Source organism: Centroberyx gerrardi, chromosome 8, assembly GCF_048128805.1.
Source record: "Centroberyx gerrardi isolate f3 chromosome 8, fCenGer3.hap1.cur.20231027, whole genome shotgun sequence".
In the NCBI taxonomy this organism is placed as follows: domain Eukaryota; kingdom Metazoa; phylum Chordata; class Actinopteri; order Beryciformes; family Berycidae; genus Centroberyx; species Centroberyx gerrardi.
In genome coordinates, this window is record NC_136004.1 from 11,529,407 (window position 1) to 11,546,168 (window position 16,762).

Below are 16,762 nucleotides of genomic sequence, written 5' to 3' on the forward strand. Positions count from 1 at the left end.
TTTGCCCTGTCTTTGTGTTCTGCAATGCAGACTGTTTCTGTTTCAGCTAAATAACTGTAATTAATGAAGGTTTTTCAAGTTGTAGTAGTGGTTGACTTTTAACACTATTGAGTGACTTCTTTGTTTATTTAATATTAGAGTGGGTTTTATTAAGCTTTTAAAAATGTATTAATGCCACAAATCTGTTCAATTTGACAGTTGTTTTCAGATCAGCTTTTACATTATTTTCTATGTACAATCAATCATGAAATAAATGATCTTTGACAATAGCAACCATTTGAATTATCTGCATTGTTTTCAGCCAATTATTGTTTTATTGTTGCCATGATGAGTTTAAGTATCATCCCAAATATCCACTGCATATTGAACATGTGACATGGCTGAAATTTGAAAATAATATCTTCAAAGGTTCAAGCCTTGTTTTCATATAGACAGCCACACATTTTGAGATTCTATCAAAGGGTTTAAATGGGTTTAATGGGCCCCAGGATCATGAAGCTTGATCGACCCTCATAGACCATGTAAGCCATCAAAAAAGTTTTTCCATGACCGCAGTAATATGTTGAAGAGTTTAATCAGACACAGCAGTTAACAGTAACTACTCCTTGTTTTTATTCAGTTATTTTTACTGGAATTAGTCAGTAGTGTCCTATCAACAAATCTCTGCAATACTCTTAATATTTACAGGTCAACCCTTCTGTCTCACTTACAAATCGTTGCGGTCAGGTGAAAACCTTGTGACTCCAATTTTGGTGATTTTCATGTTTTAACTTCAATAGATTATGGATTACATGCTCCTCTATGGGTTGAGAAAATTCTACAACCCTTTGGTTTATGAAACCCTTCCAAAACCAATTAGATAAACTGGGAATGCGTGGTCGTCAAGCAAAAAACAAGACTGTTTTTTAGCTCCTGAACAGTTTGCATTTTGGAGATATGAGGTTTTCACCCGACAACAGCAAAATACAATATTTCATGTAAGTTCCATGAGTAACAAGGCTCCGAGGGTAACGTCCCTTTTAATCCTTTCTTGGGCGATGAGTAGGGCAGCATAGATGGGAATGATCTAACATTTTAAGCTACTGCAGGATGCTTCTTAACAAGTTCTGTGATTCCAAAGTAAAATTTACCAGTGAATGAAGGCTGTGAATTAGTCAGAAGGATAGGAATGTGTTCCCGAACAAAACCCATCAAAGATATATTTGCCCAATAATCTGAGCACTATGATTGTGCGCTTTTGAAGCACCATTTCTATAGTGTTCAGCGAGGCTAAACTATGCAACAGATGGTTTGGGTCGCATTCCATGTTATTTCTCTGTATACATGACATGTAAATAGTTAATACATTACACATAAGTGCAAGAAGAGGCACAGGTGGACATGCGGATGGAAACTTGAGTTCTCTGAAGCGAAATGCCAATATTGCAAAATATATACGACTGTATATTTTGAGTAAGGCACTGCTGGACGTTTATCATTTTAACTATTTCTTTTCCCTGTTCTTGGTCCCACTTTTGTCCTCAGTGGACACCAGTAACCTTTCAGTGGTGTGTGTGTGTGTGTGAATATGAGTGGAGTCCTTTAAGTGGCTGTCTTGCTGTACATGCTTGAGATCTGTTCCTGGAAGACTCTGCGGATGTCGACACGTCTGCTCTTCAGGGTCGGGGTGAGGAGGCCGTTGGCAACACTGAACATCTCTGGGTGCAAGTGAAGGTCCTTCATCTGCAGGGAGGGAAAGGTACAAGACGAGATCACAAAACGGTCAGCATCTGGGGCTTTTTGTTGCTCGCACATTTCGACTGAGAGCCAAGTCAGTAGAGACTCCTCACCTGCTCGAAAGACTTCAGCCCCGCTTCCTTCCCCACCGCTCTCATGTCCTCTAATACGGCTTTCTTTACATCCTGTTGGAAGACCAGTCATCCGTTTATTTGGAATTCATACAGGATTGTGAAAGTCTGATGGACTGCTGAGCTTGTTAACACAGTTAGGTGACATGACATACTGGATTCTGGCACAGTTCCTCGTAAGATCCCACGAATCCCCGCTCTTTAGTCCAGTCACCAAACACCTCGGGGTCGGGCACGACGATGCCTATGAGATGAGACTGGTAACATGAAAGTCAAATGTTTAATTTGTACCAGGGCGATTGTTTTAAATATACATAACTAATAGGGATGGGACGATATATCGCAATTCAATGTATCGCAATACAAAAATGTGACAATACGTATCGTGGGGCAGAAAAATGAATCGCTATATTAGCTACATTTTAGTAGTAATCACAAATGAGACGGCTTGCCCATCACAATTTCACAAGCTCTCCATAGAAATTATATTATTTGCACTTGATATTTTGAAATTGTTTACATTCTAGCAAGCTAGCGCCATCAGTAGTAAGATTTGTGGCTCAGAAATAAACAGATCTGCATACTTACATACTTTCTCATCATTGAACTTTTCTATATTACATCGTATCGTGGTTGTATGGAATCGTATCATGAGATGAGCATATCGTCCCATCCCAAATAACTAATATGAATCAAATTGGATATGCAGTGCTCCACTGTACCTGTAAACTATCTCCATGCACAAACACCTGCAGCACGGGGACGCAGCGTGTGTAGACATTTTCTATCTTCTCTGGAGCGATGTACTCTCCCTGGGACAACTTGAAGATGTGCTTCTTCCTGTCAATGATGCGCAGCGTCCCATTCTGACAGGAGAGAGGTACAAACACATTAGCTCTCTTACAGGAGACCAGATCAGCATATCGGTCACCTACAGACTGATTGCTGTCCCTTGGCTCACCGGAAGCCACTGGCCCACGTCCCCGCTGTGCAGCCAGCCGTCGCCGTCCAAGGCCTCGGCGGTCCTCTCCGGGTCTTTCAGGTAGCCTCTGAACACGCTGTGGCCACGGATGCAGATCTAACACACAAGAGAGCCGCGAGCAGCGTTAGCAGGCAGCAGATGGTCCGGTAATACATGTAATATGGTAATTACTTACTCATCTCGAGATCATCTCACCTCTCCCTCCCCGTTCTTAGCGTGGTAGTTCATGTCAGGGATGTCGACCAGCTTCACCATCGCACAGGGCAACGGAGCACCAACATGACCTGACACACACACACACACACACACACACACACTGAGGACTAGAGTCACCAACACAGGCACAGAAGCACCAGCTGTGTTTTGAGCACCAGTTCAGACAGAGTGTAAAGTCGGTGCCGTACCTGCGCTCCAATCACCCGGCATAGAGAACGTGCAGCCGGCGGTGCACTCAGTCTGGCCGTAACCCTCAAAGATCAGACAGCCCAGAGTGGCTCTGAGGAAGGACAGCACAGTGGGGGAGATGGGTGCTGATGCCGTCAGGATGAACCGCAGATTACCTCCTAAATTGGCCTGAAACAGAAGTAACAGCATTTATGAAAAACAATCCAAAGGAAACCTGTAAGTTACGTTGAGAAAGTCGTACAGTGGGATAAAGCATAACTCCAGCCATTTTCCACCTGGACCATATTTTTCCATCTTTTCCTATCATACCATTCGATTCTGATCAAAATGTCATCACTGTTTCACTATAGAGCTACTTACGGCTCTCCATCACAGTCCTATTGGGCCAATGGGACACTTCAAAAATCAACTCCAAAAGGACTGTATTGGAGAGACGTGCATCCAGTCCACCAAGACATAAGCAGCTCTATAGTGAAACAATTGTTGAGATTTTGAGTTATTTTTTAAGCAACTGACCTGAATCCTGTTGAACACCAGCTTGTCCCACAGACTGTTGTTGCGTACGACCCCGCTGCTGAGCTCCGCCTGCTTCCTCCTCACAGCGTAGTGAAGCAAGGCCCGGCGCAGCGGAGAGGTCACGGAGCCTAGGATCTTTATACAAGTCAGCGAAAATACACAGAAATAGAAATGAGGCTCAAAGGCTCATAACAGACAGAGGGTCGCGTTAAGTCGTTTGACACATCTGTGAATCACGGCGTCAGCACATGACAGGGTGTGAATCTATTTACTGACCTTGTCATAGATGCGGTTGAGTAAGCGAGGCACGACGGGAAAGAAAGTGGGCTTGAGAGTTTTAATGTCATCCATAAGAAGGGAAATGTCCCCTTGGTAGAATCCGACTCTGGCCCCATGGCAGAACATGGAGACCTATGACAGAAGTAGACTCAAATTAGAACAAACACACACACACATACACACACTGCAGAAAGACTCATAAGATATCAATAGAGGATCAACTACCTGAATCATCCTCTCAAACATATGGGCAAGTGGCAGATAGGAGATTGACACATCCTCTTGTTGGATCACAAACGAACCCTAAGAGAGAGGCGAGGAAAAATAGGAAACGCACAAGGGAGAGATTAAGTTCACACAGGCAATCAAACATGCAATATGGCTTTTACAATGGCAGTTAGACGACAGAATCTTTATACAGGGGCAATTAGTTAAAGTACCTTCCAGCTACAAGGGCAATCAAACATCCAATTAATCATACCATTAGACACAGCAGGGAGAGGGACAGTTTTGAGATAGGTGTACAGAGAGATAGGCAGATGGGAAGTGATGGTAGCTGCGAGGCTGTTCTCAATTAGAGAAGGAGGTGGAAGTGTAGACAGACCTCCAGGATCTTAATAACAGAGGATGTGTTGGAGGCGATGTTGCCGTGGGTGATCATGGCTCCCTTGGGCTTCCCTGGATAAATAAACAAGACATTACTGCGGTGCCCCTGTGCAGCATCGGAAACTACAGCCATGCCATAATGAGAGGTTGTTAGTGGGCGCTGATGGACACTTCTCTAATGACGTGAGCGAACTAAGTGTAAAGGAGCGCAGAAATGATTACGGATAATAACAGGGAGACATATGAGATCAGAAGGTACCTGTGGTTCCACTGGTGAAGCAGACCACGGCCAGATCCTGGGGCTGGGGCGGCTGTAGCAGATAAAACAATAAAATATGAGAAGATGACAGCGAGCTTCCTCCACTCGTAATTTCAGCCCTGTTTACAAGTGAATGTTAATGATGTCTTATGGGAGAGGACTAACGACAAAGCTGTCATCGCAGCGTTTAGAGGGGGATTAGGTATTTACTGGAGCCATTTGGATGCGGTGATGTAGCTGCTGAGAGGCGGTGAACTCACCACAGGATCTTTGAGGTTCTGCCTTCCCAGGTCCTACGACGTGCACACAGGGGTGTTCCATGAGAACTCAGTTATCATCAGTGAACAAATTAAAGGGGATCTGACTAAAACAAATATGAGCCGGTATTATAATGATCTATTACTTTCACCCTGCTCACCATGAGCTGTGCCAGATGCAAAACCTCCACTCCGCACTTCTGCCCCCTCTCCACTAAGGCATCGCTGAAGTCGTTGAAGAGCACCAGGCAGGAGAGGGTGGGTGTCACGCCTTCCTCCTTGTTCTCCAAGAGGGACGACGCCTTCTCCTCCCGGTCGCAGATCACCAGAGAGATCTCCGCTAAACACGCAGGGATAGGGAGAAATACGTTTACCATTTTGAAGGAATAGTTCACCCCAAAATGAAAATTCAGTCATTATCTACGCGGCCCCGTGTCAGTCGAAACTCCACTGAGGATCACAGGAGCGTCAAACACACAGCGAGTTAGCCCCCGTACTTCCATCTCAGCCTTCTCCCAGACTATTGAAGTTAACGAGGCCATCTTCTTACAGTTCCAAAAAAAAAAAAAAAAGCATAAAATGTCCATCAAATTTCTCCAAACAGATCGTGCAGCGTAATGCAAGTGTTTTGTAGCCAAACGACTGCACTGCGGATCCAAAAGTCCAATATTTACCTCATTATCTCCTATATTTTTCCTCACTGTCAATGCTTTGTTAAATTTGATGGACATTTTCTGCTTTTTTTGGAGCTGTAAACAGATGCAAACAGATGGCCCTGTTAGTTTCAATAGTTTGGGAGACGGCTGGGATGGAACTATGGAGGCTGACTCACTCTGTTTGGTGATCCTACCAACTTCTATGGAGTTTTGACTGACATGGGGGAGTAAATACTGCCTGAAATTTTCTCTAAACTATTATACTGCAAGTCATGTAAAAATCACAAATCGCATTGTTTTTCATTGTTGTTTCTTTAAGCAGGTTTTCTCACCCAGGTTGAGTATGTGCACCATTGCCTCCAGCCCCAGTGTGTCATACAGAGGCACCACTGCCATAGAGTAGGTGTAGCAGGCCAGTTCTGAGATGATCCACTGCCGCCAAGAGAGGGAGACAGAGCAACACTGTTACACTCACTTCAGTCTCCTTCCATCACTTCATACGAGGTAAATATTTCAATATTGGGGAGCTATTTAGGTTAACAGTAAACACTCACTTTGTACAGTGTTTTTTTTTTTTTTTTCAAATCTGCATTATAATACACTTTACATTCACAAAACAAAACCACATTTAAAAGAAAAATAAATAATTGAGTAGATTGTTCTAAAGCCAAGGGCCCCTGATGGAGAAAGCACAATCATCCTTCAGTCTTCATTTTTAGGAACAACAAACATGGTCTTGCCTGACAATCTTAAATAATGATTTCACTTTGGTGGAACAGTTATAGTTTTCTGCATGCACACCAACATAGAAGTTCAGGAGCAGTGAAGCTCCAATATTAGCTGGCCTGGAAATCCACTTTCACCACCGGCATTCTGGATTTTTTTCCCCCTCAATATGAACAGGCAAAATCACACAGACATAGACATTTTCAAAATTCAAGGAAAAGATGTGCTGATTATGGGCCCCCAGGACAGAAGGTTGAATAGTTGACCATTCATGAACTTCTATGGAGGCATGTGCACTAAAACATGTTATATGGTACTTATATATTAAGTTCTGCCCATCACTTTGAGCTGCTTGGGGGTTAAAAGATCAACAATATAGCCGGGAGCCAGAGCCAGCCGTGCCTTAAAAGTTATCTTTAAAAGAAAACAAAAATCAATTCCCAAGTTCACAGGTAACTAGCCAGTGTGGGAACATGTTCCTCTGTACAAAATAGGGATGAGTGTGTACCTCTGGTCTGTTCTGTGCAAATATCCCAACAAATTGCTGCGGGTTGGGCTGGCAGCCTTTGGCCAGCAGCCCAGAGCCCAGCACCTGTGCCTGCTCAGCCACCTGAAAGATTGGGGGTAGTCAGTCAACAAACAAAAATGAGGAATAGATTATATAGACGCTCTGCGATAGCTTCAGGATCAAAATACTGAATTAACCATCAGACCTCGGTGTAGGGGATCCACTGGTAGGGCTGGCCGGGCTTCCTGAAGCCCAGACATGGGCCACTTCCTGTGGGTCACAACACAGGCATGTCAGCTCAGACAAATTACTGGTCTCTCTGATTTATAAAGGGTTCTTCCACACAAATGTTATGCTTATGACCGAATCCAAGCCAACGATGTGCCAAAATGAGCGGGTTCGTGTTTTTCTCCAGTTTTCTGTTATCTATCATAAGTTAAAACTATTTTCTATCATTATACAAAGCATGGAATGAATGAATGATTATAATTAGGACTGGACAATAATTCAATATTAGCATTTATCATCCTTCAATAGAATCATATCGAGATGAAATAATGGAGTTACAGTGATACACAATGCTGTTGTCTTAATTAATGATAAAAAGCCAGCACTAATTAAAATCTTTCACAAAATGAGGTCTGAAACAAATTAGGGAATATTACTTGAAAATGACATTGTTTTATATATTTTATTGTTTATATTACCATGCAGCTCAATGCAATGAGCATTGAGTTTGCATATGTTAGCAGATGATATATCAATATCAGCATAATTAATAATAATAAATATAGCCGCAAGCGGCGATTGAGGGGTCCAAGCACAATTTGATAAGACAGACAGATAGACAAAACATTACAGAAGGTAGAAATACACACACAAAAACTGACATGTTATGAAGATCAAACATGCAGTCTAACACCAGCTTTTGTGTCAGCCTGTGACTTCTGTCAAGTTCATCATGTCATTGCAACCAAATTGTTGCAGTTATTCACAATGGCCAGACTTTCTATTAGAACACATACCGCTTGTTCTTGACAACTAATGACTTCAGAAAGGACAAGCCTGGATTTGAACCCACGACTTTCCACACAAGAGGCAGACACTTTACCTTCTGAGATACACTCCTGTTACAGGGTTACTGAGGAGAAAATAACTAAAGGGAGAAGTAGTGTGATACTGCAGCCTATGATTGACAGACTGACCGTGCTAATCACTTTATAGAACATTGTAGTACTCTCCATTAACGAATAAAACAATACTAAGTCACATAGGCCAGAAAGTCGCTGCTGCACTGCTCTCTATGGGTTGAAAGGTCTGGCCACACCCCAATCAGTGATGCCAATCAGGTATTTTGCCATTCACAGATGATGTCAAACACCTGCTTTGAGTTTTCTACACTCTGTGATTTAGTGTTGATTTACTTTTCATGAAACCTCAAAAAGGTCACAGTTCATCAGGGACTTGAACTCACAATCTTGTAGTCCAAAGACCTGAGCTTTACCACTCTGCCAACTTCCACTTTGCTGTGTGTCACAGTGGGGAAAACTGAGTAGTGGGTGGAGTTTGCAACCAACCTGCCAATTTTTGATGTTTCTAGGTCTTACGGTTTTTGCTGCACAAACACTTTTAGCAGAGAAAAATAATAATACAAAGAAATTTCCACAGGGTCACAATAGGCAACCTTCGACTTAATATAACCTCAATAAGCACTTGAAAACATACCACATGCATGAATTACTACATTGTTGGCAAGTAAGACTTGGCCACCTGGGGATTCGATCCCTGGACCTTTGTATCCCCAGAGAAGGTGACTTACTGCCTGCACCACTGGGGAGACATAGTTTCCACACACCTTCTCACAAGTTGAGGCAATGACATCACGTGCAAAACTGGGGTATTTTTGTCTATTTAAACGCTTACAACAGTCAAAACGTTAATGATAAAATTCTGGAAAAAAAATCACACATCATTCTGCTGGTTTCGTGTGTATTGTCAAATATTTTGGTGAAGTTTGATCAAACATTTGGCGAAATAGAAAATGATGTGCATACAGTACTAATTACAGTAAGATATTGAATATCATTGCGGACTCACAGTTTGACCGATCTGAACACCATTTGACACACTTGATATCTACCAGCTAGAGAATGTCTGTGTCAATTTTGGTAGCATATGAATGAAGACTTGTGGAGATATAGATGTTAATTGATTTTGCATATTTTGAAAAATATAGAGTGACGGACTTCTGAATTGACCATAGGTTGCAGTGAGGCAAACTTTTGTCACAATTCAGTGGATGTGCTGAAAAAATTTCAGCTCTGTAGGACGTACGGGTGATTTATTTAGATTTTTTGAATTTTGGAATGTGAAATGTCTAGAAATTTTGATTTGTTGTAATAAGCCCACTTTAATCAATATACCAAATTTTATGCATCGACTGAGTCATGACCCTAGATTGTGCGAACCGAATTTCGTACAAATCCATGTAGCCGATTACGAGATATAAACTTTTTGCATTTATAGCGCCCACTAGTGATGGAACTCTAAATGCTTTTGGGGGTGTGTTCACGCAACACTTCTCAACATGTGTTTCAAATTTTGGCTTAATTAGATGAATGGTTAATGAGTTATGGGCAATTTAGTGTTACGGCGTGTTTTGTTAAAAGTTTATTGGTCGATAAAAGCCAAACCTCTTCTTCCAGAAAATGGGGTAGGAAAAAAAATATTTTTTTGGCGGCAGAATCATTAAGAAGAAGATGTTGGAGAAAAAAAGAGGTAAAGTGAGGAACAGCCACATCACAAATAGCCTATGTTACATTTTGGTTATGCACGATTTACTTGTGTTAAGGGCATTGTAGATGTGGCTGTTCCTCACTTCACCTCTTTTTTCTTCGACATCTTCTTCTTGATGATTCTGCCGCCAAAAAAGAGGTCAGAGACACGCATTATTTTTTTCCTACCCCATTTTCTGGAAGACCCGCCCCTACTCTGTCTCTGATTGGTTAGGTTTAGGCAAAGGAGTGAGATGTTATCCCCGCCTCCAAAGTCTCAAAAGTCAACTTGACGAGCGAGTGTTGAGCAGTTGCGAGCGCGTAGGGAGAGTCGAGCGAGCGCTCGTCACAGCCCCGTGCTCGCGGGACCGCATTTGTGCACGCGGAGCAGAAATGCTCCCTCGCGAGAATGCTTTTCCGCTCGCGGATACTGTTCTGTGCGCTCGTATCACGTGCGCGCGCCTGGTTTTTATGTGCGCGGTTTTGAGACTCAATAAACGCCATATTATAGGCCAAAACGTAAAGTTGCTTGTTATAGCGCCACCATCTGGTCGACATGGGTGAATGGCCTTGCCTGAGTAGTGGGGGGCCATAGGAACCCACCTGACAAATGTGGTTGCTCTGAGACTTACGGTTTCTGAGCTGCACATACTTTTAGCGGAGAAAAAGAAGAATAAGAAGAATAAGAATAAGAAGAATCCTTACAAATACAATAGGGTTCCAGCACCTTCGGTGCTTGGACCCCTAATAATAACAACTTTACAGTAAAAGTGCACAGATGATGATGAAAATAAAAGATTAAAAACAGACGAACACACAAGAAGAGATTAAAAGAGGAGATATAAAGAGATTACAATTTAAACAAAAGAGAAACACTAAAAAAGGCCCCAGAATAAATAAATAAATACATACATAAATACATAAAAATAGTAATAAGTGTCCCTAGGTAAAAGCAAGGCTAAAAAGGTGTGTTCTGAGTAAGCGCTTAAAAGCTTTAGCTGATGTCGTCAGATCCAACAGTTTGGGTCCATAAGTGCTAAAAGCCTTCGTCTGCGTCTGTGTTGTCTGAGTAGTGAGGAGCAGAGAGTCTGGATCTGAGCGCTCTACCAGAGACATTAGCAGCATATCATTAATATAATCAGGGGCAAGTCCATAGAGCAATTTACACATCAGTAAAATAATCTTAAACATCTATTCTCAAACTAACTGACTTTAAAAGAAGAGTGATGTGAGCTCTCTTCTTTGCTCCAGTTAAAACTCTAGCAGCAGTGGTAATTGCCCTATAGTCTTATGATTATATGAATTTTGTCCATATCCCCCAGTCCGAGCTATAATTGAAATTTTCAAGTTAAAGAGTTTTGTGAGTGTGTCCCCTATCAGCTCACCTGCGATCCTCAGGCCTCTCTGGAACATGTCGTAGGCCGTCCGGGTGTCATCATAGTAAAACTCTAGCAGCAGGTCATCCTTAAGAAGAGCGGACCGCCTACAGCCAGGCTCGCCCTACGACAAACACCAGGACAGAACGCCTTAAACACATTAACACTCCCCTCAGTCAGGGATGAATGGCATTTGGAATGACTCTGAATGCAATGATGCCAGGATCCACTCACCTGCACAGCTACAGACTGGGCCTGTAGATCACAGGGGGGACGCATGGGTCGAGGACGGGTCACCAGCCAGTAGGCGGTGAGCGAGGCCAAGGCCCCGATGCCCAGCAGAGAGGAGGGGGACAGAGAGAGGGAGGACAGGGAGAAGGAGGACAGAGGGAAAGATGGCAGGAGACTCCACAAGTCTTCGGATTCAGGCACTTTGAGTCCCCCGTTGGAGCGAATTGAGCGTAACCACTCCTGGAAATGCATAGCTGAGAGAGAGAGAGAGAGAGAGAGAGAGAGAGAGAGAGAGAGAGAGAGAGAGAGAGAGAGAGAGAGAGAGAGAGAGAGAGAAGGTGGGAGGAAAGATGAGTGAGAAAGAAAGAAAGAAAGAAAAGAAAAGAAAGAAAAGACATGGGTAATGGGACCCGATCAAATAGGAGGCAATTACATGGTGCATTCACAGACTATTGGAGCTTGCTGAAAATTGTGCACAAAAGTTCCATTGTGCTGCAAAACAAAATCTGCAGCATCTGCTGCATGAAGCATCAGACACTCAGCATCTACTAGTGGTTCTGATATCCAGATAAAATACATTCATCAGTGAAATATGAAGAAGAACAGAACTAGTTCAATGCTGTTTGAATGGGAGGGAGATGTTTCACTCTATTGCAAGTTATTCAATTGTAAAAGCATTGTTTCGTGATTTTCTACAGAATAAAGTACTGGAAGTACTGGAAAACACACCAAATGAAGCTGCCATGATTTACCTTTGTATGCTAAAATGCAACCCTCTACTATTCACCACTGGAAACTCTTAACGCTACATGACAAACAAGCTTAAAATCAGAATGCAACAAAACCAAAAGGCAAATTTAAAACATCGCTCCTCTTTTGACACTGTAAAATACCAGTCCTGTTAAGACTCTGGTTAAAAACCCAGCTGAACCACACTGGGCCACCGGCTTGGTAGAGTGGGAGAGTGAAAAAGAAAAGAAATGCCCTGAGCTGCGTACAAAGAGGAGGGGAGGGAGGGGGGGGGGGAGGGCACCAGGAAGTAATCACGATTGGCTTAACAGAAACAGGCACTGAGGTTACTCTCAGTCATGCTGTACCACCGGCCCGTCCTCCAGCAGGGATGGAGACGAGGGAGAGGGGGGGGGGGAGGGAGGGAGGTGGGGTGAGAGGAACAGAGTCGGGGTGCGTACAGTAGCGGAGGGGTTGGTGCTGAGATGGGGTGAGGGGGAGGGGCTCGCCGCCTGTAGCTCCGCCCACACTGCTCCTTGCCAGAGAGTTAATTGTTCGCATCCAAAACTGAATGAAAGAGGGCGAAAAAAAAGGAAAAACAAAAAGGGGGGAGGGGGAAGGGCTTGGAAGCAGTCCATCCTTACAACTTCAAAACAAACTCTTAAATCTCTGCCACTGCTCACTTACTGCAAAAATCTGCTCTTTTATTTCTCCCTAAACTATTAATTTCACCCCCCAAAGCCGCTTCAGCTTCCACCAGGCCTGGAATCCACCTCAGCGAACAAATCTCTCCTCCTCCCCGAATGCCCCTCAACCTCTCACCCAGTTTCCCCCCCCCCCCCCCCCCCCCCCCCCCAACACCAAACAGGAGAGGGGATAAAGAGTGATGTCACCCCCTTCTCCACTCTCTTTAACCGGGCCCATGCCGCTCCGCTTCCTTAGACCAGACCAAGCAACGCCACACTTTCCCCTCAGCACATTCATAATCCACTTGCTGCATTGATTTATGTGAACTAAGAAGTGTTCAGTTGCCACTTTACACCTGCTGAAATAACAGCGCAGATGATGATCCCCATGAGTCCTTTTAAGTCAATAAACGGAGAACAATGGGCTTTTTGAGACGTGGCACATCACAAAAAATGATGGTTCGCTGCGAGGAGAATATCCCCTGCTGGAGCCCATTCTCTCTCTCTCGCTCTTCAGCTACCCCACTAATGTTATCCTCCCTCCTCCCTCGCTCCCATTCATAACGGCCATTGTCACGGCCCAGACAGGGACCATTGTGCTCTCCAGCTTTTACTCCCTAGAAGACATGAGACAAAAGGAATGGAAGAAGACACATTTGAAAAAAATAAAATACATGGACTGAAACAGTTAGCGAGCAGATTTACCTTTACAAACTGTGCCAATCCCTATTTGGGAAGAATAACCGGACTGGTTTGATTACGCTGTGGAGCTGAAATCACATTCCAATGAGTGCTTGCGAAACAGGCCACTCATGACAGAGACATGCTTGTGAATTGTCATACTACCTCAGGTGGAGTAACATTTGAACTATAATAGGTTGGTGCAAGTGATATTTGATCCAACCAACAAGATGACTAAATTATGGAATTAAATTGATTCAAATTTCCTGGTAAGGGAACCAAACCTAACCCAAACTAAACGATGCCATAAAACGGTGTAATGGAGTTTCAAGGGGAAACGGCAGGCATGCAGCAGATACCCAGGGGCAGTTTGCATGTCTGTGCACATTCACCCCTGCTGACAAGCAGAGACACAGCTGGAAACAGAGGAGACACTCAGTACTATGACAAAAACAACGGCCCGACACAATCGAATGTAAAAAAGTAGACCCAGCAATTAGCTTTGGTAAGGATCTGTATGGCATATAATCTATAACAGTAAATGGCATTAAAATATGGATGTACAGCCATATTTTACATACCTGTCACACAAAGCGGATGTCCCAGATGAGATGTAAACGGGGGGTATCATTGGCCTCCTAGCAGAGCCAGGGTTAAGCAGTATTTCCCCCACTTTCACTGATCAAAAGCAAAACCCCTCACAGCAGAAATCCCTGAATTCTATTAAGAGCATGAGCACCCAGCGCTGTACAGTAGCTCACAGAACTTCTGTGGTGGACGAGAAAATGCCTGGGAATGTTTTCCCTGACCCAGAAATCTACAGGAGGTGAGATGAGGAGGGGAAGGTTTTATGGGGAGAGAAGGGGAGAGGAGAGGAGGGGAGGCGACAGCGTTTTGTACCCACAACCAGCAGACCAGGAGCAATGAACTCTGCACGCTTTCCATGTGCCCGGCGAAGTGAATGGTCCGAGGGGAGCCGGGGAGAGCGCAGGGGGACACGTGAGGTCGGCCAGGGGGAGTGGGGGAAACGAGCGAAGGAGAAAAGAATGAAACGCACGGGTGTTTTCCGGCTGCGATTCCCAAATGAAGCGTGAAGAACACAGACACACACTCGGTCACAATGGAGGAGGGTTTTTTCTCGTTAAGGGGAGAGGAGATGGGGAGAGGAATAGAGGAGAGAGACCGTGCGTCGATTGTGCAGCAAACACCTTCACTCACCAGAACAGACTGTTTCACAGACACTCATCAGCCTGTCAGTCGTCTCCCATGGCACCCGGTGGAGAAAAATACCTGTCCTCACTTCAAACTAGGGCTGGGCGATACTGACAAAATCAAATATCACGATATTTTAGACCGAATACCTCGATATCGATAATGTGGCGATATTTTGGGGATGAGTATTCATGCTTTCATAAGATATTTACACACAAGAAAAATTTGAAAATTAGTAATGACCATTAGCAATCAGTAATGTGTAATCAGTAATAAGTAATGTGGATATGATGAGCAAGTAATTGGTCATTGTTCATTTTACTCAGCCAGAACAGGCTAATAAGTTCAGAAAATGATGTCACTTTACTGTACCGCAGCCTTTAATACCAGGAAGAAGTAACATTTAATTTATGTCACAATATTAAGAAAACCAAAATCCCAGACGATATCTAGTCTCATATCACGGTATCAATACGATATATCGCCCCGCCTGACATCAAACCAATCAGGGTTTGTAGTGACACTGCAGCATTAAGCATCAGTTTCAAAATCACTGTCCAGCAGCATTCTTCCACAATTACTTTTTTGTGTGTCAATGCTAAGAAATCTACTTTTTTGGCATGAAACTTCTCAGGCACTTGTGAATCAGGGAGTGTTTTTGTGCACCGGGGCAGATCAGCCAAGTCTGCATGGCTGGGTACACAAACTTCAGCTGTCTGCTTCACTGCTGTACTGTAGCCTACAGTGTATTGTCAAACACTCAGAGAAGATGCCCGTTCTGGCTCTGAGAGAGAGAGCATTCCAGACACATGGACAACTTTTAACATGCTGCCCAGAGTTTCCACAGACACACAAGTAGAAAATACAGCGCTCGACAAAGAAAACAAACACAAAGCAGGCGCAGGATGAAGACACGGGCAAGGCCGAGCATTCCCGTCACTAAGAGGGCAGTGTGATGTGACAGAAGGATCCCACAGAGCCTATACTATCCTGCTGGCCCGCTGCCACTTCCAACCATAGTAATTATCTCCGGCCTGGTTCAGGGAGAAAAATACCACACGACTGTGTTTAACTTCAACTCAACTTAAATGCACCCATAAAGAACCTATAGTATTCCTATAATAAATAAGGATACAAATACCATAGCAAAACTACACATAAGTCACTGCAAGAATATTATAGTGATACCATAGAAGGTTAAAAGAAATACCATGAAGTATCACTAAACTTACACAGAGTCACACTACAAGTCCTTGAGAACAGCACAGAAATGCACAAAATAAATAAAAAATAAAAACAAAAAAAGGCCTATGTTCATACTTTGTTATTAAAATATTATTGTTTAGAGCCACTTGGTTACATTTGTACTGACGGTAGAATCACTAACTAACTCCTGTGCGGTGATGCTGTCAAGCCTGGACCTCCTCCACTGGATGCCGCCTCATTTATCATTTAAATGCAGAGAAATTAATTCCCTTTGATCCCACTTCAGGATGCAATGCAACTTTTAAAGCTCATGCAACAGTAAACAGGTGGATTCATCATCGCAAGTATTAAGATTGCAACAATCCTTGTGCAGACAGCAGCATGCAGCCTGCCATAGCCTATGCAGGCGGCTTGTAAACTTTTCTTATTGTAAAGACGAAGATTTAGCCATCGCAGTCTGGGACTGATTCAATATGAAGCCGAAACGACTTAAAAACAAACACACAAACAAACTATCAAGGAACAACCGGGATTTACCTGAACAAAATGTAGGACACCAGATTTTCTTTAGGTTGTGCTCCCAAACTACTTCAGGAGATCCATCGAAATCCCACCCGCTACCATGTGTCAAGCTAGCACGCTGTAGAAATAGATTTCCGGTTCGAACTTTCAAAATAAAGTCCCTATTGATGAATGCGTGGCAACGTTTGGCTTTCCGGCTGACTTGACTACTATAGGCTACTTGACTTTAAATTTGACTTTAAAAGATAGTAGACATCCTGCCAAGTTTTTTTATATGCTTCAGTGTTTAAATCAACATTTATTT

General features: G+C 43.4%; 1 protein-coding gene across 1 annotated transcript; it reads right to left on the reverse strand.

Moving 5' to 3' along the window:
• Positions 1-558: 558 nt before the first annotated feature.
• On the reverse strand, positions 559-16,555 carry acsl2 (acyl-CoA synthetase long chain family member 2). The gene is made up of 20 exons (XM_071924191.2): positions 16,474-16,555; positions 11,426-11,676; positions 11,201-11,315; positions 7,247-7,311; positions 7,042-7,143; positions 6,140-6,239; positions 5,313-5,491; positions 5,155-5,187; positions 4,895-4,946; positions 4,634-4,707; positions 4,255-4,332; positions 4,027-4,161; positions 3,751-3,885; positions 3,234-3,402; positions 3,025-3,113; positions 2,809-2,925; positions 2,570-2,713; positions 2,003-2,104; positions 1,830-1,901; positions 559-1,722 (listed from the first exon to the last, which is right to left on the reverse strand). Exons 2-20 carry the CDS (start codon positions 11,672-11,674, stop codon positions 1,582-1,584), a joined length of 2,151 nt encoding a protein of 716 aa, XP_071780292.1. The 5' UTR covers positions 11,675-11,676; positions 16,474-16,555; the 3' UTR covers positions 559-1,581.
• Between the last annotated feature and the right edge of the window lie 207 nt (positions 16,556-16,762).